Source organism: Arvicola amphibius, chromosome 5, assembly GCF_903992535.2.
Source record: "Arvicola amphibius chromosome 5, mArvAmp1.2, whole genome shotgun sequence".
NCBI classification, from domain to species: domain Eukaryota; kingdom Metazoa; phylum Chordata; class Mammalia; order Rodentia; family Cricetidae; genus Arvicola; species Arvicola amphibius.
Genome location: NC_052051.1, coordinates 24,242,174 through 24,267,451, shown reverse-complemented (window position 1 = coordinate 24,267,451; position 25,278 = coordinate 24,242,174). Strand labels below are relative to the sequence as shown.

The window sequence follows — 25,278 nt, the reverse complement described above, 5'->3', positions numbered from 1 at the left end:
AGATCTTTTTGAAAAAACGGATACCACATGCTATAAAAGCTGCAAATTGGGCTGGAGAGATGGCTCAGAGGTTAAGAGCATTGCCTGCTCTTCCAAAGGTCCTGAGTTCAATTCCCAGCAACCACATGGTGGCTCACAACCATCTGTAATGAGGTCTGATGCCCTCTTCTGGCCTGCAGGCATACACACAGAATAATGTTTGCATAATAAATAAATATTTAAAAAAAAAAGCTGCAAATTTTGTAGTTGGGAGGATTAATTCAACAAGAAAAAGAACCTGACAGAGAGATTTCCTGGGAGCAACATGACCAACAGAGCTCACCACTGATCTGAGTCACCCCTATCAATCATAGAATGTATGTAGATTTGCTACATTTGTGTCCTACAGATTGTTTTGCAGTCAATTCCAATTGCTGGGATTGTGACTTATCCTATTGGGGAAATATATTCTTTTTCTCCCCATTTCCTGGGATTCACTAGCATAGAATCCACAACAGTTGAGGGACAATGGACCATTTCCTTAGTGAATCAGCATGTTAACTTCACCACCAGTATGAGTACATCAAGCAGCAGACAGCTTGCCACAAATATAGCTAAGACACTAATGACAAGAGTTTTATGTGTCTATATGTATATACACACCCACCCACACCATACACGCACATATATAGAGAGAGGATGTTATATCGTCCTTTCTGAAGGGGGTAACAGTGAGCTGTTCCCCGTTACATGTGTAAATACCAGATAAGTCTCGTTTTCCTGTATGTAGCTGCATCCCTCTGGATATTTGCAGTTAGTTACTGTATCGTGAGGTTGAAAATATCCTTACTTCATTTATCTGTATTTGTTCCAGAAATATTTAGTGATTCTAAAAGAAAAAGTTCTTTGTCATAGGATTGGTCTGAGGATGGGATAAGATCACATAGGGGAGGAATGGGCTTATGGAATGCACAGAAGACTGCAACAAATGGCTTCTTTATTGTGTTTATCTGCACAAGCAAAACTACCGGAGGAGTGCACTTTCACCTACTAGACTGTCCCAAACCACAGCGCACCCTGCTGGTACATTTGTGGGAAACGTTCTCCACCCACTGCCTCTGGCCTTAGCTCTTTTGTCTGCACTGGCAAATACACGCTGCCCACTGCAGCACTGTTTGCAATAGCAAAAACACCAGGGACACCAACAAGTCCGTCACAAGGAGTGCTCTACCAAATCTAGTGTTCAATGGAAAGAGACACAATGGGCAGGCTGTCATTTGTAAACTAGAACCATTGCAGATTCACTGACGACATCATCAACTTATGTAACATTACAAAAGACAGACCATTACGATTAGAATTTTATACTTGAGAGCTTGCTTATTCTGGCAAGAATTTGTCTATCAATTTTGGGGATAGACAAAAAAGGAAAAATATAAATGGAATAAGTAGGGTAAGGTTTTTGGTGACACCATGACTTCCTGATTGCATAATGCATTCTAATTTCATAGGTTTGTTAAGATGTACAAAGTTTTCTATCTTAGGGTGGACAGTGGGTATTGGTTTGTACTTAGCAAGTCTAGAAAGATAAATAAAAAGCCTTGTGGTGAAGAGGGAAAGATTATCTCAAATAGAATATCAGGTAGAAAGGAGGGATGTGTGTGTGTGTGTAATTTTTTTAAAAAAGTTTATGAATATATGCCTGATTAAAGAAACAAAACAGCTGGACAGTGGTGGCATATACCTTTAATGCCTGGGACAGAGGCAGGCAGATCTCTTAAGTTCTGGGCCAGCCTGGCATACAGAGTTCTAGGACAGCCAGGGACACATAAAGAAATCCTGTCTCAAATAAACAAACAAACAAACAAATAAGATAAAATGAAACCAACCAACAAAACAGAACACAACAAAACAGAGTCTGGAGATTGGCTCAGTTAGTCTCTTCTATTCCCAGCAGCCAAAGGCTCACAACTGTTACCTCCATTTCCAGATGATCCAACACCATCTCCTGGCCTCTGTGGGCATTGCACACATGTGGAGCACACACATACATACAGGCAAAACACCTACACACAGTAAATAAAAAAATAAATCTAAAAAATAGAATGAAAACATTCATCAATGAAAAGAGAAAAATTCCAGGTCACAGTCAAGAACGCATAGGTTTGCTCTGTCAGTGCCCTGGTTACGGGGAAGGTGAGGGGCAGGAAGGGCCTACTGGCTCCCAGAAATAGGCCAGTGCTCTGAACCCCTCTTCAGAGACACAGGGCTCTTTGGGTCTTGGTCCAGTACTGGGAACATGTGCCTACAGACAACTAGCACTAACTTCACCTCCAAGTTCTCCAGCTGTCTCTTGGAGATCCTACTTCCTGGCAGAGGGGAAGAAAGCTTGTTCCCCTTATTTGGAGACTTAATGCCTTTCCACAACTTTGTTTAAAGAAGATCCTTCAACAATTTAACCTTTGTTATTGCAGGATAAGAAAACCACATAACTCTTTTGATCTCTCTGCATGTTCCATGTGTAAACAGTAACTTACCTTGGGCTGTAGGGAGGCTGGGCCCTATTGTCTCAGGGACCCAGTTTCATCAGTTTACCATCATGGGGCATCACACTGAGCGGCTCCTGCAGTCTGGTCAGCGCAGAAAGGACACAGGGATGGATGTGTCTGATCCTTGGTTTGAGTCTTAGCTTTGCTATTACAGATGGGTCCTTGAAAAGCTTTCACTTTTCTGACTCGCCTGCCCAGCGCTCTCAGGGCCTGGCTCTGGTAAAGGCGTAACAGATGGCAGCTGTACTCTTCAGAAAGTTCTTCCTAGAATCAAAGGCTTCAGATACCACTGGTCCCCACAGCATGCAATGAGGGACTACTACTTCTCTAATGGATGAGAAACAAAGACTCAGAGAAGCTTATGTGACTGCTTTAAGGTCACACCTAGCAGAAAATGGAACCCAAGCTCAAAGGCAGATCTGCCTGTCCACTACCTGTCTGCTAGATCTGGCTCTTGAGGAAACAGTCCCCTGCCATCCTTCTTTTTTGAGACAGGGTCTCTTTACATAGCCCTGGCTGACTTGGAACTCACAGACTGGCCTCAAACTTAGAAGAGACTCTGTCTGTGCCTCAGAGTGCTGGATTAAAGGCGAACACCCACCAAGCCTGGTGGTTTCACCTCTTTCAAAGAACCAATCCCCAGTCATCCTTCATCACCCAACTCACAGGTGTGCTGTTCTGCTGACTTCTCCGCTCCCTACACATCCTTGCCATCCCTACCACCTCTGTCCTTGGATCTTTTTCACAGCAGAAGAGCCTTGAGGTCAAGGGCCATGGTTTTGCAGTTCACCAGTGAGTGGCTCAAATGTAGTTGTGCCCATTTTTTCCATTGGCATCATTTTCCTCTGAGTGCTGACAAACTAAACGAGGTAAAGTACAAAGTTAGTGCTCAAATAGTGGCAAGAGCTGGCATTATTGGTGGTGGCTAAAGTCGTGGTCCTGGCACCAACTCCAGGTTCTCAGTAGGCAGTGACTGGCAGGCCACACACTAGAGTATTCTCTTTACAGCATGTCCCATCTCCTGAGTACATTTGGTTCTAGTCTGCACAGGAAGAAGCAAAAGAGACCAATGTCCTGCAAAAAGCTACCTTTCTGGCCAAGAGCCTACTGGGGAGATTGGGGTAGGGGTAGGAATTGTAGCTACCATGTACTTGCTACTTCAGGTAAGAATCTCAACTCCACTTCAGTTTCATCTGCCCTACTATTGCTGAACAGTGGGTGAAGAACACACAACACCCTGCCCTGGTGGAACTTAGGATCTAGTGAGGGCCAAAGTAAACACACACACACACACACACACACACACACACACAAATATGAAGAGCATATGCTGTATCAGACAGGAAGTAAAAAACAAGGCCAAAACTGACAGAAGACAGTGGGCAGGGGCCAATCTTGCAAGGTCCTTTAGTTTCCAGGCAGAATCAAAAGCACCCGAGGGTGTTAGGGAGCGAGTCTGCAACATACAGTTTACGTGGCGAAATGAGTTCTCTGCTGGCTGTGACAAAATTGCTGGTCAAGGGGCAAAGTCAGGGAGCCGTGGAATTACTGCAGACTGCATGTGAGGGATGGAGGCTGGCCAGGCAGCTAAGGGGGAGGGATAAAGCTGCTGACACTCATTGTATACAGGAGCTGGCCCAGACCCAGGCAGCAGGTTAGATGCTTTAACCATATGCTTTCTACCCTGTTTCTCAGGCTTGACCCTCTGAGGAGTGTGGCTAGAAGGAAATGGGAGGTCAGAGTCAGACCCTAAGACAGAGCCACATCCATCTGCAAGAAGACCTTTTATTTGGGCCCCAAGACAGCAGCTGTCTTGGATCTGGTGGTAGGAGAGGGCAGCAGGGAGCCTGAAAGTCTGCACCAGCTGCTTCTCATGAATTCTAAGTCACCGTGAAAGGTCTGGCAGGGGAAGGACATCTCTATAGTGTTGGTGGCAGGAAATAGCTAATGACACTCTGGAAGGACTGTGGCAGTATCATCTAAAGCCAAGAATGTGCCTGATTCCTGCCCACATGCTTCCGTCCTTCCATCATCTCTAAGGAAGCCATCAGATGTACACAACCCATCTCTAAGTTGTTTGACGCAGTCAGGGAGACCAAGCGTGTTCCAGTGGACAAGCCTGAACTGCACTAGTTAGAAAAGGCACCATGGAGCCTGTTATCCCTAGGTGAAATCTAAGTTCAAGGGTAGCCTAGTTTGCACAGTAACTTCTAGAACAGCCAGATGTGACATTGGGGCCCTGCCTCAAAAAAAGAAAACAAAAACAGGCATCATAATTAACTTACCTTTACTCTGGTGAATAAGAGGTATCCTTCAATAGATCAAGACACGTCCAGGCATTGTAACAAATGCTTTGCACAGCCCATTTAATTTCAAGTGATTCCCCTACTTTCCCTGCAATGCTGGTGATGACTGAAAATGCTCTAGTTGAGAACAACTGCCCTGAGTTCAACAGCCCAGGATTCGTGGCTGGAGTGTCCTATAAAAGCCCATCTGGGTGGACAGATGTTTCCATCTGAGCCTCCAGAACAGAAGTCTGAAGCTGGAAGCAGCCTTCCTGGGCATGGAGCCCATTTTATGCGATCCCTCTGGCCTTGGACTGACACAGGACTGGGGTAAGTTCAAGCAGCTGCCACCCATACTCACTTCACGGGGGGGGGGGGGAGATGGCAACCCAGGACCCCCCCTGCAAACCACTTGAGGATGCAGGCTGTAACCAGGTGTTGGAAGGGGCCTGAATGAAGCAGAAAGGCCTGGGCATTAGAGCATGATCTTTGGAATCTTGCCCATGGCACTCCACCAAGAGCTGGTTCTCATGAGGCGCTGAATAGGGGTACTGCTAACTTCCTTCCAAGTGCCTCAATAGAAAGAACAAACTCTATTGTCCTCATTCTGGTTTTAAATGGCCAATTTTGTTTTCCAGACCTTTGTTTGTGGTTACCTTCACATGCTAGAGATCATACCATGGTAGATGTGGCAGCCGCAGAAGGGCATTGTTTGCTAAGGCCCTGTCTCAGGATGTTTCGTAGTAGTTCCCAGTGTCAAGTTGGCCCCTGGCTCAGGGCAAGGCACAGCAGGAAAGAGCGTAGTACAGTCAGGGAGGCAGAAGAGTTCTAGCCAAGGTCCCTACTATCCTCCTTACACCTTCAAGGGTAGAGACCTTTGTCAAGGCTGGGATGTGGCTCAGGCTGCTGTCAGTGGTCAACAGGGCAGCAAATAAGTGTGAAACAGAACTTATGATCCAAAGCCATATGCTGACATTAATTACATATGACCAAAGAAAATTTGCTTAAGACTCTTGCAGTTACCACCACAGTTAGAGGCACTCCAGACACGAGGCACTTATCCCCATACCTGGATCTGCCATTAACATTAATAACACTTTAATTTTGTTTCTTTCTTAGACAAAGACATCCTAACTAAATCACTTAGACTGGCATGTACCATATCCCAATGGAAAAAAAAATGGACCACACAAGACCGCTGTAAATAAGGCAATGATAACAAGCAGGCCTCTCCAAGGAGACCAGTGTGGGTGATGAGGGTGCTGAGAAAGTACTCATCTCCAGTGGAAGTAGTTTCGTGTATCCAGCTCTAGCTCCAGATGCTGACTCCTACCTAGTTTCCCTGGGGCAAGTGAGATTCCTCATGGAAGGGAGTGGCTGCAGTCTCTTCCTGTATGTTCCCTTCCTTCTCTATGAAGAAGAAATCCTCCACAAACCATCTGCAGCAGGAGGAACACATTAGATGACTAGTGTGTCACAGTGACTTTACGCAGAGGATTAAAGCGAGGTCCCCTTACTATGCCCCAAGATGATTTTCTAACAATCAAATACAGCTCAATGGTAGTTTCTGGACAATAGGATTGGTGGTATTCCATCAACTTTTTTGGTTGCTTTTATTTTTTTTCTTTAAAGTCCATTGATCACCACAAAAACCCAGGAAATACAACTAAAGAGAAAACAAATGTCCAACTGAAGTCTAAGAGCCCAGAGCTACGGATGAGACGTGGCACTGGAAGGGAAGGGGTGGGTGTATACAGGGGCACGAGGGTGATCCCCATGGGCATGGCTGCAGTCATGGGAGACACAAAGGGATGTGGTAGCAGCTGGGCGGTTATGTTAACCGCTGCACGATGACAGCATTGAGAAGGTTGGCTTCCTTCAGGGTCTGGTTCTCATCAGCCAACTCTTTGTTAGGGAAGGTAGTCATAAGGACAAAGCTGGTGGCAGCCATGGCTGGCCGGGCATCCACGATGAAGAGCCGGATGTCGCTGATCCTGGAGGAGTAGGGTAAATGGGAGGTGATGAGCAGGGCTCTCGGCTGCTGCCCCTGACTCTTGGGAAGAGGATCTGGAGGCTCCTTCTCACCTCCTTTCTCTATAGACCAAAGCTATCACTTGGAAGCACATCCATTCAGTCCTTCCCCTTTCTGCCTAAAGCTCTCTATTCCTGAAGTCCTAAGGCCTATTTCTCTTTTCTTCTCTCCTCCTCTCCCTCCCACTCTGCCTTTTTTCATTATCCTATTCCAGTTCAGAACTCTTTGTAAGACTGCCTCCTATTGGCCCCAATCTTGCATAGCACTGGCTGCAAGCACACGCTTCTGGGACTATCTGACTACTGCCCATAGACTGTGAATCCCAGCAGGGCAGACATGTCACAGAAGTCACTTCTCAACCATATGTCAGCAACTCCTTAGTCCTAGGAATTTCTCCTCCAGGTACCATCCTGCGCCTTGGAGCCACAGGATAGAGTCAATGGAACCAGCATTTTTTTTTTTTTAATCTAGATGCCATCAACAGAAGCTTCTTTCTGCCACTACGCATTGGTGACCCATGAGAGTGCATCACGAGATGAGCCGAGACCCCTCATCCACTCTCCACAGGTTGTCACCTGGGTGGGGCTAATCAGTGAGGTAACACTAAAGTAGTAACTGGTTGGTGAAACAGATTCCAACTCTCTCAGAGGAAAACACCAACATTAGGCACATCTTGGAAGAATCCAGGAAGATCTTTGGGCTTGCTTTATACCTTTATCCTATAGGCACATCTGGTTAGACTCAAGGATTAGACTGGCCCACACCTGGCTTAGCTGACCCACCACGGATGAATCTTAGAGAAGGGAGCTGCCAAGTATCTTCACTATTAACAGCCCCCGGCACCTCTCCTGATAGTCTCTTCATTCTATGGTGCCTCAGTTTCCCTATCTTTAAAACCACAGAGGTACTTACTTCCTTTGAATACGGAGCCTGGTGGCTTAAACCTGATGATGAGGAATGAGACCTACAGATGGGACATGAACAGACAGACCCCACTGCCTGCTTCCCATAAGTCTATGCTGGACTCAAGGACATGCTTGCAAAAGGTAGTCCACACAGTGCAAGTACCTGTGGCTGTGGTTAAATTTCTGCACCAGCCTCCCACCATCTGCAAGCCGGATTTGGATGTTCGTGGTAGGTTCTGCCTCATTGATTAAGATGGATGAGCTGGCTTTGGCTTCATTTTCTGCTTGCTGGGCTGGAGAGCTGGTGTTCAATACCTGGGGGGCCGTGCTGAGGAGAATGGAGCACATTAGGGCGGTGCAGAAACAAAGCCTTCACAGGCAGCAATCTCTGCATTCTCACTGAGCAACTGTTATGCCCAGAGCCTGTTCCTGATGCTGTTAACAGTGGCTAAGAAAGGCAGAATCCTGCCACCATGGACCTAATATATTTACCTCAGACTCCAGGCAACAACTACTCAGGTCAGGTGCTCAACCATCATGGGAGAAAAGAGTTTCAGTCTTATCTGGGCAACACATTAAAAACCTTATTTCCAAAGGGAGACAGTGGGAAATTGAGTAGCACCTATGGGAGAAACAACTAAAGCTGTCCACTTGCACCTGACTCAATCTCAGAAAATGAACTCCCACGTAACTTGACTACATAAAACTTTTTGTCTTTTTTTGAAGTTTAGTCTTCATATGCAAGTTAAACACGAAGATGTCCTTACAGAGACTTGCACTGCAATGTTGTTCTTAGTATTAGCAAATCTCCTAAATGTTAAATTATAGGATAGCAAATCATACAAGCAGTAGAAATTAAAGAGTAAAAAAACATGCAACCACACTCCACTGATTAGGCCAAAAGTATTAGGCCAGAAGTAGGGGGAAAACAGTATGTATGGACATTGCCTTAATGTATATCCCCTACTTTGGCCTAACCAGTGAAGTACGGCTATCATTATGTATCAGTAGATATATTTCTGTATTTTTATTTCAAACACAATTTTCGGTCAGGGTGAGTGTTAAGTACAGGTCATGGAACTTGGAAGGAGAACATGAGAGAGGGGGTAAAGGTGTTGAGGAAGAGTAGGGAGGGCAACAGGACACAAATGACATGAAAATGGCAAGGTGACTATGGGTGAGTGAGTGGGAGGGTTCGGGGTAGAGAAGAAAAGTAGGGATAAAGAGCTTATGTACTAGTCAGTACTTGGAGTAATGAACTCACAAAGACTTTATGCACATCAGTTTTAGAGGGTCTGTTTCCAGAGCAGGAATGGCAAATGGCAAGAGCAAAGCTTGCATCTCATGGTCAAGAAGTAAAAGAGGAAGTGGAAAGGTCTCAGAATCCTTTCTGAGGGCATGTCTCCAATGAACTAAGGAGCATCCATGAGTGTGTGCAAACACATTATACAAGTATCTAAGAGTAGAATGGCATATTTTTCTGATACTAATTGGGTATTTCCGGCTGTTAGTGTTAGGCAGTACCAAAAAAACTCCTAAGAGCTGCCAGGACAATGGAGTAGCAGCCTTTCCAAGGGAAATAATGTCCAAGTGCTTCTGTGCATCCTGAGAAATATTCCTGGGAGGCCATGCTGGATAACTAAGTTAGAAGTTCCTTAACCCCAGCATGCTCATTCTAGGCTTAGCAACCAGGAGATCAGTTTCCCCAACACTCCGATTCTGAGTCAAAGCAGCAGTTATATGCTACACTTACTGCTCATGCCAGGCAGTTCTACATACATCGGCTCCTTTATTCCTCTCAACAATAATCCTGTGGGATAAGGACTCTTATCAATCCTAATTTATAGCTGAGGAAACTGAGGCTATGCAATCTAAGGACCACACATCTATAAAGTGAAAGAGCAGAGACTTAACTTGGGTCTGTAGACTCCATAACCCACACTCTCCTTGCTCTTCCTTTCTGAAACAAACTCAACTACTCTGTAAGCAACGAGTAGTCTTCACAGTGAGCACACAGGATTGGCTGGTGGAACTGACAGTCTAGTTCCCGAGACACCGCTTCTCACCTGCCCAGTTTCTGGCCCTCGCCAGTGAAGGCTTTGAAAGCTCCCTTGGGCTTCACAAAGTCCTCGTCCCGATGGTCCTCCATATCCAAGTTCACCTGCCCACCGTGAGCTAACCTCCGAAGCTCTGCAGGCACCTCCCTGAGGGAAAAGGCAATGTTGGAGTTCACTGTGAGCAGGATGGACATACTAGCAACGGGGATGTCTGGTTAAGTTTTTGTCAACTTGATACCACATAGAGTCATGTGGGAAGAGGAAACATCAAATTAAGAACTGCTTTGCCCAGCTTGGCCCATGGCCACGTCTCTCTCTGAGAGATGGTCTTCACTGGCAAGTGATATGGGAAAGGCCCAGCCCAGTGAGGACCACACCATCTCTAGGCAGGTGAATCTGGCTATATAAGAAAAATAGCCAAGCAGGAGTCAGCGAGCAGACTAGGGCCATAAGTAGCTTATTACCTGAGGGTGTAAGCTGAAACAAATCCCTTTCTCCCTTGAGTTGCCTTTAGTTATATGTTTACCCATAGCAAACAGAAAGCAAAATAGAACAGTGCACAAAGTAAGAACAAACTTTCAGTCCCTTTGCTTTCTCAAGACCTTCTCTCTCCTCTTTGTCTCTCCAGCTCTGTCTACCTTCTACATCCCTCAGGGCTTTCATGAGGAGAGGAACTGGGACCCCACCCCAACAGCTGCCATAGCACCTCACACCCAACAGCCTGAGGAGAGGGAGACATCATGGTAGTCACCAGGGTCTGGCTATGTAAGTGGCTACCTGCCTGCCTTGACTTTCCCCACCTGCTCAATCACAGCACAGTCCACTTAGCTCTACCTCAGAGCAAAGGCAAAAATATGAACAAGTTTTTAAAGTAACCTTTACATCAACTGTGAAAAATCTGCTTCGATAATTTTACTTTTCAAATAAATGCTGTTTCTTCTTTCCCACCTGACATCTCATTCACTAAAGTGAGACTAAAGTGGACTTTTCTCCTTACCCTCTACGGATAGACTCTAGAAACTGGGCATTGGATGGGTCTTGGTAACTTCTGAGGTCACCATTGTCAAGGCTGAATCCAGTTTTCCAGAGCTTTAGCACTACATGAACCTGGGACAAGAAGAGATAAGAAGTTAGTTTCATTGACATGAACCTAGAAAATGCACTTTGAACCTGCAAATGACTGGGCTTTCCTATTTCACCACATTACTATAAAAAAACGCAATAGTCAGACAGACTGAATGAATGAAAAGGAGCACCAACAACCAAGTGTGTAAGAACCAACCTAAGCCAGGAACGTGTAATGAATGACACAGATTAGAAATGGGCACCATTTTAAGGAGACTTGGCTCGCATGGGGACTGTGCAGTAGATGACTCAACCACACCTGGGCTCCCTAACTGCAGGGCTGCCAATGCGCTTCATGTATAGCTTGTGCTATACATTCAGCTCCAATGCCACATCTACTCCTGACCTATTTTGCAGTTATTAAAAAATATGATACCTGGGGTTGGAGAGATGGCTCAGTGGTCAAGAGCATGCAGTGCTCTTGCAGAGGACACAAGTTTGGTTCCCAGTCCCATGCCAGGTGACTCACAAATGCTTGTAACTTCAGTTTCTGAAGACCAAACATCCTCTTCTGGCCTCTGTACTCAATGTACCTATCTCCCCAGCCCCCTCCACATAAGTAAAAAATAAAAATAACTATCAAGAAAAAAGAAATGTACATTTGTCAACAATGCCCTATCAACCACACTTACAGAAAAGGTCTGGAAGGCTGACAACCAGTGTACTGGTGACTATGGTCACCAGTCTATAAAAGTTTTATTCTCTTCCTGCTCGACTTTATTTTGGAATAATACTTAAATTACTTCAATTAAAACACAAAGCTACACCAAAGTATTTTGTAGCCTAATGTTAAGAAAATTTAAAAAACTCAAAATTATATCGTATCATTACATGGAGTATCTGTGTAAATGTACGTGGAAAATGTACTCAAACAAAATGAAACAGAACAAAGCCTATCCGTATTTCAGGCCTTTTCTGGCATTCTTTTCAAACATGCCCCAGTGACCAGAGGCACCCACACACTGCCCCTCTGCCTGCGATCCACAGAGTGTTCATAAACCTTCCTATGTCCATCCTCTTCCCTACCCTTGGGAAAACTCATTTTTACGTTAAGTCCCTGTCTAGACCACAGCAAGAACAGTTTCTGCAGGCACCTCTTTCAGAGGCTGCCTGTTCATACACTTGTGACCAATCTCTACTAAAAACGGGCCCAATGAACAGCTCACACGTAGCTACTAAGGAAAACAGAAACTTACATCTTGGCCCGAATGTCGCCTCCTTTCTCCTGCCACGTATGCAGACTCTTCCTCTGGTGCTGCTCCAAGGCGGTAGCCCCCTCCTGCAAATGGCTGTAAAGGACAAGTTCATAAACACTTGGAGGTGGACTTACTCAAGTACAAAGACACACTGGGATGAGGCAGAGGAGTAAGACTCTGATCAAGCTTGTTAACTTCTGGCCATCAAACTCACTGGTCATAGATAAGAGGTGAAAGCTGGAATTTCCAGCTAAAGAGAACAGCCACCACTAACCTCTCAGTAACAATGGCTATGCAGGAATTTTGGTATAGCATAGCACCAATGACTTTTTGATTTTCCTAAGCACAAAAATTTTTAACATAAAAACTGGCAGTGAATTTAATTACAGTGAAATAAAGGAAAACATTGTTGGTCAAATTGGATAGGTGTGTTTCTAAGATCTGACATAGAACACAGGTAACATTAGTCTTTGACATAAGAGAATAAGTAGCTAAGAAGAAAAAAGAAAAGAAAAAAAAGCCATCACAACAACAAAGGAGCAGATATATTGGCAAACAAGTGCAAGCTAAAGTGTTAAGTCTGCAATTGCAGGCAAGATTTTCTGGACTTTTATCTAAATTGGTGATTCCTACAAGCTCGAGGCCTTTTTCAGGTATGTAGAATCATTTTTTCAGTTGTCACAACTCTGAGTGGCGGAGGGCAGTGTTATTGCCATCTAGCGGGTACAACCCAGGGTGTTCTAAACAACTCACAAAGCACAGGACAGCTCTCCAGCAGAGAATCCCACAACTCCAAATCCTAATTCCTACTGAAATCTGGAAAGAGGTGGGAGAAATGGCTCAGTGCACTTCCTGTGCAAGACCTGAGTTTGAACCCCCAGAACCACATGAAGCAAGGTGCCATAGTGTTCTCTGTAATCCCATTGAGAGATGGGAGGCAGAGAAGGGAGAATCTCCACACACTTGCGAGCCTGCTGGCCTGGTGTGAGCAGAAAATAACAATGAAGAAGAGACTGTGATGCTGTAGGAGGACCTGCAGTTTGTGATTACCCGCCTACTAGGGCATGGCCTCTTATACTATATATGCTGCCGCAGAACCTGCATCTGTCCCTTTTTTCCTTCCTCCTTTCCACTGGCTGCTCATTTGGATTGCGGGATTCAACTGGTCAAGCAGAGGATTCTGATTTGTGAGTTTACCCCTAAATAAATATCTATTTCTTATTTTGAGAGAGAGAGAGAGAGGGAATATAAGTAGCTAAGTGAGAAAAACAAAAAACTAGTCACTGCTGGAGGGAAGCAGGTCTCATTCACCACTGTGGAACTCATTTCCTTCAGGCACAAGAATGCTTATGCTCACTCTTGGTTTACTGGTCTCTCCAGGGCTCTTGGTCACTCGCTCCACAGCTACAGCCCCATGCTCTTTGGCACCCTTAAATAGATCATCCACCAGCTCGTTGGGACTTTTCTTCCGGGGAGGGCCAACAATCTGCTGTCCACTTCTCTCTGAGCCCCCAGCATAAAACCTATGTAGAAAATGCAAACATATCAGAAAATGAACAGAAGACGCACCAGATTATGAGCCCACTAAAGCAAAGGGTACAATGCCTCTTGTCTTTAAGGGCCTTATTGGCTAGCAAGGAACATTATGTAAGGATGCAGGCAGGTATGATGCAATGCGAGCAGCGATGAAGTGGGTAAGGGTCTCTAACAATGGGGGAGGGGGAAATGGGGATGACAGCCAAGGCAGCCTAGTTATATCCTGGACCCCTTTGAGGATGACATTATCAGGTGAAGAGATGGGGAAAGGACATTCCAGGCATGCACAACAACATGTCAGTACAGGAGAGTTTCAGCAGGGATCATTCCTCTGGAGGCCCCTTTCCAGAAGGCTACAGCTATGGTCCAAGTCAGAAGCATCTAACTCTAGGAGCTCTGGATTAATGGTAGTGATGTAGTTAGTACACGCAGCTAAGATGCAGTCCTGGCTTGACAACTGCGTGACCTAAGTAATAAGCCAGTGCATTGCTTGCACATTTTCTTGCTTTGAAATGAGATAAGGATTCCATGCCCTACCTACCTGCTCCTTAAGTCAGGGTCGTGAGGTTCAAATCAGCAGATGTATGCAAAAGAACAAGCAGAGCAATGCACACATGTGAGGCAGACTGACATAACACCAACAACTCCCCCAAGACTCGATTCACCTGCCAAGTTTATGATGTCTACTGGGAGCCTCAGGAGACAAACAAAAACCCAGGGGGAGCTCCAATCTCAAAAATAAGCTTCAAGATACCTACATCAAGAATTCTAGTGGTTCAAGACCAGCTTGAGATTAAGTTAGTACTTTTCGACTAATCTGGATCTAAGCATGAGTTGTCATGTAGCTGATTCTTCATCATCAGTTTTTTTTTTTGTTTTTTGTTTTTGTTTTTTTGGTTTTTTTCTGTGTAGCTCTCCCTGTTCTGGAACTTGCTTTGTAGACCAGGCTGGCCTCGATCAAACTCACAGAGATCCGCCTGCCTCTGCCTCCCAAGTGCTGGGATTAAAGGCGTGCGCCACCACTGCCTGTCCTTATCATTCTTAAACTAATTCAGCTGTATGTCTCTAAAAGGGGCCAGTGGAATTTGTAAAAATTAATCTTGGTCTTCTAATTCCTCACAATTACTCTAGAATGGGAAACAGCTTAGGCTCTGGCAGGGAATGTTTCATGTCTGAAGTGTCCAGGGGCCAGAGAAGCTATAGGGATGTGAATTAACGGAAGGTCAAAATGACAGATGTGACTAGGCTGGAAAAGGTGGAGGTGGTATCTGGGAACTAGGCAGTCAGACAGGTGACGACAGTCAGTGCCTTCTACTCAAGGGGTATAAAATCTTGAAATCAACAACATCCCGGAGTCTCCAGTGTATCGAAAAGCAAAGTTCTGAGGTAGAGTGAAGCACTACTCCACAATGGTTATCCTCTACTCCCTGAGGAAGGCTTGGCAGACCAAAGCTGACTCATGGAGAATAAACACTTGAAAAATGAGGCTACAGCCAGTTTATTCTTGTTCAATCCAGGTAAACACAGTTCTACCTGAACTGAAAGGTCTCAGTTAAGGAATCTTTAAGTCTTGGAGCCTATGATCAACAGCCTTAAAAGTACTTATGTTCTTGCCCTGGTATTTCTGTTGGAGGAATTACTGTTAAAACAAACAAACAAAAAAACCCTCAAAAGTGGTTAAAGATGACTATACAAAAAGGCTCAAAGCACTGATATTTACAGTGATACAGAAAACTATAACCACTGAACACACGCGTTAGCAAAGTTCTGGAAAACACAGGAATTTCAGTGTCAGCAGAGAAGTGTCTATTAGACCTTGAGCAATACAACCCAAGAAAACAAAATCATCTTTACCATGTAAAACACAAAGTCTACTTATACTCAGAACAAGGACTGCATGGGAACATATCAAAATATTAAAGATAATTATCAAACTATAAATGCTATACTTTTCATTCTGTAGGGAAAATATAGAATTTTTTCCTAATGAAACAATAATTCCATTATAACATTCTAAAAGTGAAAACATGACTGGGACGATACATACTTATAACCCTCTTTTTCTACATATTATATGTAGTGATTTATTTATAAGGATAGAAATATATCACAAGTAGATACTTGGTATTTTCTGCATTGTGATACTATGGAGTAACTTTTCCATTCTTTGAGCTTCTGTTTCCCTTTCCACAAATATTCCTTGACAAACACCTGATTGTAACAATTAGAAAGAAAGAAATAAACCAAAGCCCAGCACATGACTAAGGAGGTGCAGCAATGAGATATAGGTTACTTCTAAACTACACAGAGCAGAGTGTTTTTAGGATATTACACCCCCTACACACAGTAGTGATGGTTGGCAATAGTGAACATGTGTCCTACACCTTATCCTAGGAGATTTATAAACCACTGTATACTTCCTATAAACTGTGCTCCCTTTCAAAACCTTACCTCTGTCCCTCCTCTTCCTCCTCTTCCTCATCTTGGTCATGAATAAGGTCTCTGAAGGATGTCACCCTATTATCACTAGAGACAGAAAGGAACAAAATTACTTCAGGAATAGTTAAAGAAAAGCAACACCTAGAGTCAGTTTGGGAGTTGGACAGTAGAATTAGATGCTGTGGTGTAAGGACAACACAGATGGAAGACTGACCTAAATTCAAATAACAAAAGATGTGGCATTTGTCTGTTAAGGTCACACAGGACTGAGAATAACTTAGCAAGTACTACTGTGAGGTACCGTGGAATCCAATTTAAGCTGTTCTGGGAATGGGGGGTGAGGTATTTTAAAACTTACTATTGAGGGCTGGAGAGATAGCTCAGTGATTAAGAGCACTTGATGCTCTTGTAGAGGACCCAGGTTTAGTTCCCAGCACACAGACGGTGGCTCACATCACCATCTGTAAGTCCAGTTCTCAGGACTCCCAACACCCTCTTCTGACCTCTGCAGGCACCAGGTATGTACACGATGCACATACACACACATACACAACACACTCATACACATAAAATTGAAAAAAATAATTTTACTATTGAATAGTTTTATCATTTAATTTTTAACATGCCAGGCACCAACTAAATGTTGAATTTATAAAGATAACTAGACAGTTCTTACAGGCTATTGGCACAGATAAATCAAGCAACTATCCACTGTCACACAGCACAACAGCAGCTGTGACAGTACACACGACCTTATAAACACAAAGCCTCTTGTCCAGTGTTGAGGAGAAGGCTTTCCAGAAAAAAGACACATCTGGACCATTACCAAGGACTGAGTGGAAAAAGGATGGAGGAAACAGTGGGAAAGAAGAACTAGACCAGCATTATGGAAACACATATGTGAACGTAGAAGCAGAGAGTAACATACTACAGAAAGGTCAAGGAGTCGTGGAGAATGAATGCGTGGGTAGCAGGCAGCACTGGAGAGGAGAAGCTCCCTGCCTGTTTCCGCTGCAGGATAAGTAAAAAAGAAAGGTTCTGTTGTTTAGATCATCATGCCTCAGTCTCCCAGGCACCTCACCTGGGCAAGAACAGTATTATTATTAATATTCGGGGGGATAAAACAGAGTTCGAAGGCTGCGAGGGGTTAGCTCTGCTAACACTGTTTTCAATTGCTAATTTCTTCCTTGTTTGAATCTATCTTCAGTGAACAAAGGTTTAAGAATCCTAAGACATACATTTAATTTGTAAAGATGAAAAAAAATTCCATTATTCCTTGGGAAAAGCAACTTTCCTAGAATGTAGAAAGGGAAAGAGGTAATTCAGGTTCATGAGGCCAGACAGAGAGGAATAGCTGTTTACTTGAAAGGAAGTTACTGCTACGTCTACGATTTGTTTCAAGGAAGCAATCAGTGGACAAGAGAAACGCTGAAGTTTCACCAGCTAGAAACAAGAACATAAAACCCAGAGCAAATACAGTTCCTGCTTGAGTTAGCCTTCCAGGCATTCCTTAAGGGGCATATGACACAGCACAAAGGATCCCAGTGATGATGACTACATTAATACCTGGAGAGGCAATTCCAGCCGCTTTCCCAAGTCTCTTTAAATGAATGATGGGTTAGGACTGAGAATCCACCAAAATACATGCCACTCCTTTGTTGTTAAACACATTCATATACACAGATATACCTGTTTGAGCAAATATCATACTCTCCATATGGATTTTCCCCTTTCTCCTAAACCTATATACCCAAATCCAGCATCTGACATATTTTGGTATCAGTACAGACGGTTCTCATCCTAATTCTCCCACTTTGGAATTTTGGACATGTTACTTAAATTCTCTAAGCCTTCACTTTCTCATGTCAATGGACATAATGCCAGCACCACCCTCTTGGGCTTTCTGGGTACTGCTGGGGTGCTGATGCAGGTAGAGACCTCTGCATGTTATGCTGTACTTAGGAACTACTTTTCTGAAGCAATTCTCAAATGTAGTACTTAGATGAGAAGTGCCAAGGGCTCCTGAAGTGAATCTATGAATCCTCAATCCCACCTTAAATCTTCTCCAGACTCAGAACTCTGCAAGTGGTGCCCTGCACAGTCCCTGCCGAGGATGGGAAGGGACCTCAGGTTTGAGAACAATTGCTCTGGGGTAAAGCTCTGGAGAATTACCTTATGGCACAAATGTGCTGGGGACATTATCAACGTCAGAATCCTCTATTCAGTGATCTTTATTTGGAGGCACTAAATTACCTTCCAGGGTCCCTGGTACTCTCAAGTAGTACAAAGTCCAAGGCCCTTAGTATACTCTCTGTTTTAAAGCTGGGCATCTTAGTTCTGTGGTAGCTTCTTTCTGTGAATATGGAAATGCTCTATCTATATGTCCAACTAGGAAGACACAGGATTATGGCCATTCAGCACCTGAAATGTGGTTAGGCCCAAGCATGGTAGTATACACCTATCTCAGTATTTAGGAGGCTGAGGCAGGAGGACAGCAAACTACTTTATATGTAGCCAGCATGGGCTACATGTCTGGAAAGATAAAATGCAGTGAGTGCAAATAACTGAACATTTGCTTCACTTACCTCTAATTAACTAAGTTAAATAGCTACAAGAGGCTAGCAGTAGCCTATTAAACAGTGCAGTCTTAGGACAGGGGATAATGCAGGCCCTGAAACTTTAACAAGTACAGATTCTGTTAGATCAAAGAGGGATTAAAAAATAAACTGCCTGTTGTTTTCTGTTAGATTCAGTGACAGGGGTGGGACGTGTTGGGCAGGAAGGCAGCAAGTGACAGCTTTGGATTTAGATGGATCTGGCCCGAGTACACTGGGCAGCAGCTGTAACTCTCCATCCTGACCGGAGAAAGGTGGGCGAGAACACAGGTGAGGCCATCTGGCACCACCAGACAGATGGTGAGCGAAATACTCCCTCTCTTACTCCTAATTTTATTAGAAAATTTTCAGAAATAAATTTTTCAGGTGTAAAACTTCAGTTGTCAGAACAAGGGTTCCAGATAACATGGACAGATGCGACTTAATATATGGGTGTGGCCAGAGTGAGCGGGTCAGAGTTGCAATGAGAGCTCTGAGGAACAGGGCTGTGTATGCTGCTCAGCAGAGGAACAAGGATGGAGGCAAGCATGGGGTTGGCAGTGCACCGAGATTGACACAAGGGAGCCAGCATGCCTATTTAGAGACATCAACAAAGACAGAACCATGACAGGAATGGGTCATCAAAAAACTTAGTTTGGTTGGAACCTTTTTCTGAAAGGAAAAAGGTTAAAATAAGGAAGGCAGAATTAGGGAAAACTCTGGAGGACTTCTGAGCATCCATGAGAAGTAGCACGCTGTGGCTGAGAGCTGAGGTTCAGGAAGCAGAAAAACTTTGATCTTTCATCTTCGTTTGATTGGCTTGTGTGATCTGGGGGAGATGCTCAGCTCTTGTGTGCCCTCATCTCTACAAGGGAGACAGCAGTAATCTCACTCACAAGGTGGTTGACAACTAAAAAATAATGTATAAAGGCTTAACTCAGGGGCTGGCACTTACTAAGTGCTCAGTAACGACAGCAATTTATAGTAAGCTTAGATTTCCTCACATAGTAACAGTTATGCAAAACACCTTATGCCTTGAGAATCTAATCGACTGCCTTGCCAGGTTAGCCCTGTACAAACAGTGATTTCGATCTAAAGACATTCTCCTGCCCCTTTCTACAGACTCCGAGAGTCCACCGGGGTTCCACACTAAATGCCCCATTCTAGAGTCAAAGGAGGAGCATAGTGACTGATTGTTCTTCCTTGGCATCAGATACAACATAAAAGGTATCTCACAGGTGAACAGGGTAAGTCAGCAGCAGGCTAAGTGTCCTGTAACAGCTAGGTCAAAGGCTGGAGAGCAGAACCTCCCCCATCCCCCAGACCTGTACATCAAATTCCTTTGGGGTGCTATCACAGTTTAGTTTCTCCTGAGAAAATTCCATCAGCATTTTCCTCCTAAACAAAGTCAATGACATAACATAACCACATCCCATTTCCTTCCTTTTCACTGCGTCACTGAAGCCCACTATCAAGTTTAGGCCTTAAGCAAAACAGTAAGGTAAAGTCAATAGGCCTGTCCAGTCTTACATTCTCAGGCTTAATGCTAAGTTATGCTGTAGTTCCTTGGTTGTTTTACTTTTAAAGCACACACATATATACTTTTCCACATGCATGTGTCTGTCTGCCTGTTGTGGAATGAAGTAGGGCACAGTGTCAGTAATAGCAGGCAATATATTATGCTCAATATAATTGCTCTACATATTATGTGCTACATAAAGTTGCTGGGTTTGTTTTTATTTTGCAAAAGGGTTTCTGCCTCAAGTGCTGGAATTAAAGGAGTATGCCACCATGTCTGGCTTTTAGGGGTTTTCGTTTTGTTTTTGTGTTAAAGTCTCTTTACATAGTTGTGGCTGTCCTGGAACTCACTACATAGACCAAGCTAGTCTTGAACTCACAGAGATCTGCCTCCCAAATGCTAAGACTGAAGGTGTGTGCCACCATGCCTGGCTTGTTATGTAAGCAGTAATTCACTGACTCTGCCAAGAGGCAGACAATATTAGCATTTCCATTTGGCAGTGATGAAAACTTAGGGCTGGGATAAATATCCAGTTCAAAGTCACAAGTCTCCGCGCTGGGGCTCTGAACCTGGCAGTGAGTCTCTTTGGGCCCTACTCTAATAAACCCTTGCTACACTAAGACTTTTGGACTGCAGGAGAAGAAAGGAGGAGGAAATGACTGGCATTAGAGGCTCCATTTCAACTTCTCCTTCACAGTACTTCTGACACATCAAGAACCCAACAGTGGGGTTGGATCAAAGAGTTAGATCCCCAGAAACTGGCTACCTTTGCCTGTAGCCCAGACCCTTTCAATACTCATGCCGCATTAACATTATGATGTGTTATCAGCACCCCACAGCCTAGCACTTTCCTATGACCTCTCTTCTGTGGAAACCAAAGGCAGGAACGGTCTGAAGGACCACTGAGATTTGGTGTTAGTGTTTCTCAAAGGGAAGAAATGTACTTTAAAGCTCAGAGGCCCACTAAGACAGAATTCACCACTTCATGACAGACATTCTTTCTGCATTCTGCAGTTAGAGAAAGTTAAAATTAGACTAAAAGCCTGGAGTTCTGGGAGTTCAGACACTTCTGCAGGGAGAATCCCCGACTGCGTCTGAGAAGATCAATGTTTTCCTCCTGTGTAAATCACAACTGTGATTGGCCACTGGAGTGAGAGGTCTAGGGCAGGCGACGCAACACAAAATGCTAAGTTTATCTTCCCTAGTCAACTTCAGCAAAGGTGGGCCACACAGGTTTTTCTCCACAATCATCTTAATAGGGTGTTATCTAACCTCGTCAATATCGCAGCAGGCACAAAGGAATGAAAACTTCCAGAGATGAGACAGTTATAAACACAAAGTCCTTAAAGACTTAAGCAGAAGCTATAGAAAAGGCCTGGTGGTTAGGAGTACTGAATGTTCTCCTAGATTGATGTGGGATTTCCCTCTGCAGGCTGTGATTACCACTGATAAAGAAACTGCTTTGGGCCTATAGCAGACCTATAGGAGAACAGAGCTAGGTGGGGAAAACTAAGCTGAATGCTGGGAGAAAGGAGGTGGAGTCAGAGAGAAGCCATGTAGCCCTGCAGGAGACAGATGCTGGAAATTTGTTGGTAAGCCACTGCTACATGGCAATTCACAGATTAACAGAAATGGGTTAAATTAATATGTAAGAGTTAGCCAATAAGAAGCTAATAGGCCAAGCAGTTATTTAATTAATACAGTTTCTGTATGATTATTTTGGTGCTGAGCAGCAGGGAACGAACAGCAGCCTTCCTTCTCCAACACTAGATGACACCAGTTCAAGTTCCAGCAACCACATAGTAGCCCACAACCATCCATTAACTCCAGCTCCAGGGAACCCAATGGCCTCTTCTGGCCTCCACAGTGCACATGTATGCATGTAGGCAGAATACTCACAAACATTAAAAACAAAAAAATATTTACGTAGACCCTTGAACCCCTCTGTTCTCTTAAGTAGATCCTCAAACCCCTTCACACATCCAGCCCTGAACCCTCTGTCAAGTCAGAAAGTCCCTCTTCTGTAAACACTCAGGTAGCAACTGAAGTTGGTCCTTACCTGGGAGCTGTGCCTCTGGACACTGAACTTGGGGTTGCCTGTGAAATGGTCACAATGTCTTCATCCCCTCCATCCTCATAAAAGCTTGCTAGTGCAATCTGAAACAGAGAGAGTACCTTGGGACCCTCTAGTCTTTCACCTGACACATATCTGACAATGGAACAAAAACACGTAGACATAGTTTACTCTTAGAAAAGATGTCCTAGACCTGGAACCAAAGAAAATTAGACAGAAAAGCAATAGACAATCCATATTGCCTGAAAAAAAATCTACCCACTAAAGGGGAAGAAGATAACAAATAAGATTAGCATGGAAAACAAAGTAAGACCACCATCTATTTATTAATTATTTGTGTGTCAGTTTGTCTGTATACTATATATGTGTTAATCCATTTAAAACTCCATAGTTAGTATTATTATTATCATCTCATTTTATAGCTGGTATAGAAGAACTGAGAAATGAGAGAATTTTGGAGGTAAGAAGTGAGGTCAAGTTCAACCCCAGGCATATGCTCAGGCTCACTCTTATGTTTTCATAGACGTGATGCAGTGGAGGGACAGATGCTGTATTTCCTTTCTTTGTGAAGCCCAATTTCCTATTTTGTAAAACGGGGATATCATCCCACCAACCCTGTAACACTACATGAGATAATCATTAAGATTAATGCACCATCATCTTAGCTTTACACGAGTCCTTTGGCCATTTGTGACTGCCACCAGCTCATGAGTAGGCATTCATTTACGACATATTCTCTACATAAAGAGGCAAGACAGAGCAATGAGGTTCCACATAGATGAAGGAGGCAGATACAACCCATAAGGTGACAAACTGTTATATAGGAGGAAACAAGCTGTCATGGGACAGCCAGTCTGAAGATGTCTTCGTGTAATAGAACCAGTCTGCAGGGAAGGAGTGTGCCATCTTAGGACTTGACCTGAACTGATATTCAGAGAACCTGCATTTAAGTCCTGCCACTGGGAGCCAAGTTCCCCACAGGGAAGAGCCTCAGTTTAGATGGTCTATTGGGGGCAGAAGCTAGTCCACTTTGTGTTTCTGTTCAGCACAGAGGTTTTAGGAATGTCTGTAAGAGCATGAGAGCTCTCTCGTTTTGTTTTGTTTTTTGAAACAGGGACTATTCTGAAACTCACTATGTAGACCAGGCTGGCCTAGAACTCGAGACCTTCTGCCTCGAAGGATTGTTCTGCCACAGCCATCAAAGAGAGACTTTATCTTTATTGCTTGGGAAGCAGTTTCAATGCTGAAGTCGGCAGACACGGTCAAGTCACACAGCTCACACACTGAGCACATTCTTTGTCCCTTTGAGGGTCCAATTCCTTATCCGTAAAATAGGGTTGGTCTTTACCTGTTTAATTAGTGGTTAGTGAGGTCTTCAACAAGTTACTTATCCTCCAAAGTCTCAGCTGCAAAATGTGAGACACGTAAATGAGACACTGTGTAATGCTGAACAACATCTGGCTTGGAGCAGGGAGTCAAGAAATATTAGTCATCATCATCTACCGAAGACGTAGCTGGCCGCGGATTTTTATGCAACCTGTTCTTTCTAACACTAGATACTGAGTGTTTCTGAGCACGAGAGATGGGCATTGCTCTAGGGAGCAGAAGTACAACACTAGCTGCCTGGTGAGGCTTATCCTTTCTTCTAAATTAATCAAGTACTTAGTGGCCATTTACCAAGTCAGTGAACAAGCCCTAAATCCCAAGAGATCCCCAACTTGCGCCACTATCCCACAGGTAGTTTCTCCCAGCAATTAGGCAGGAGGGGGGCGTGGGCCGACTATGGGGTAGGGTTCCTCCCTCACGGCTGCCGACGCGGAACTGGACGACCACCGCACCTAAATGGGGCTCCATCTGGTCGCAGGTCTCTGGTCTCTCGAACCCACCCGGCCACCCGCAGGCACTGCCCGCGACAGCCACGCCCCCAGGCGACTCCTCCACGCGGACTGCGGCAGCGCCCGAAGTCTCGCCGACACTGCGAGTCTGCGTAATAACCGAGGCCCTGCAAAGCAGGCCGGGGCTCACCAGCGCTCCCCAACTCCCAAGCTGAGCCGGCGACGCGTGGCGAGCGAGCCCAGGTTACCATGAGGCCTGGACTAGGGCCCTGGCCCGCAGGGATGACTGTGCGCTTCGGCCGCGTAGGCATCGGAGCGCGGACTTCGCGTTCCGCATTCCCCAGCCCGCCCGTTGCGGCCCGCTTCGCGGCGCTACCTGCAGGTCCCAGCCGGCTGACTCCAGGAAGAAACGGGCCCGGTCCTCCTCAGCGCCCGTCACCGCCACGAACTCTCTCAGCGCGTCCTGCCGCTCCGCCGCCATCTTCGCCCGGTGCACTTCCCAAAGCGCTCCGGCCGACACTGCAACAGACCCAACCCCACTGCTGCGTTCCGGCCTCCGTTCTACTCCGCCCGGCCGCTGCGCGCCTGCCCGTAGGCTCCGCCCCTCGCGGCGCCTCACGCAAAGCCCTCCGTGTGGGAAACACAACCACTTTCCGCCCTCTGGTGGCGGCTATGCGAACCGCACCCTAGGGACCCTAGGGGCGAAGGTAGGAGGTTGGTGGGTGTAAGGAGGGGCTGGTTTTCCCACAGGCCTGAGGGATGTAGGTCTCTTGAAGAAGTCAGAGACCTACATCTGACTTGAAGAAGTCAGATCCTGCAATTATTCATGGTCTCATCCTTTTACTTCGTTAACTTATTTACTTGTTCATTCATTTCCTTCCTGAAGCATTACCTGAGTGCTATCTATAGCTTGATGTTCTTTCAAGGCCTGTCCTGGAACTAGGTTTTTTTTTTTAAGTTTTTTTTTTTTTAAAGATTTATTTATTATTCATACATACAGAACTCCATCTGCATTTGTGCTGCAGGCCAGAAGAGGGCACCAGATCTCATTATAGATCTGGTATGTGAGCCATCATGTGCTTGCTTGGAATTGAACCCAGGAGCTCTGGAAGAACAGTCAGTGCTCTTAACCTCTGAGCCATCTCTCCAGCTG

General features: G+C 44.8%; 1 protein-coding gene across 2 annotated transcripts; it reads right to left on the bottom strand.

The window, feature by feature from the left end:
• Positions 1–6,409: 6,409 nt before the first annotated feature.
• On the bottom strand, positions 6,410–24,663 carry Nsfl1c (NSFL1 cofactor). Of its 2 annotated transcripts, XM_038330517.2 has the most exons (10): positions 24,502–24,663; positions 22,276–22,373; positions 16,116–16,190; positions 14,206–14,211; positions 13,486–13,651; positions 12,129–12,221; positions 10,805–10,914; positions 9,817–9,954; positions 7,914–8,078; positions 6,410–6,807 (listed from the first exon to the last, which is right to left on the bottom strand). In XM_038330517.2, exons 1-10 carry the CDS (start codon positions 24,604–24,606, stop codon positions 6,645–6,647), a joined length of 1,119 nt encoding a protein of 372 aa, XP_038186445.1. In that variant the 5' UTR covers positions 24,607–24,663; the 3' UTR covers positions 6,410–6,644. The 2 variants fall into 2 exon arrangements, with proteins under 2 accessions (XP_038186445.1, XP_038186446.1); XM_038330518.2 differs by lacking the exon at positions 14,206–14,211 and having other exon boundaries at positions 24,502–24,660.
• Positions 24,664–25,278: the final 615 nt, after the last annotated feature.

Coding starts and splice junctions, on each gene's coding strand:
- Nsfl1c (XM_038330517.2), bottom strand. CDS start 24,606: ATGGCGGCGGAGCGGCAGGACGCGCTGAGAGAGTTCGTGGCGGTGACG. Junction 9,955..10,804: donor CTAGAGTCTATCCGTAGAGG/GTAAGGAGAAAA, acceptor CTTTTCCCTCAG/GGAGGTGCCTGCAGAGCTTC. Junction 6,808..7,913: donor AAATTTAACCACAGCCACAG/GTACTTGCACTG, acceptor CTACTCCTCCAG/GATCAGCGACATCCGGCTCT.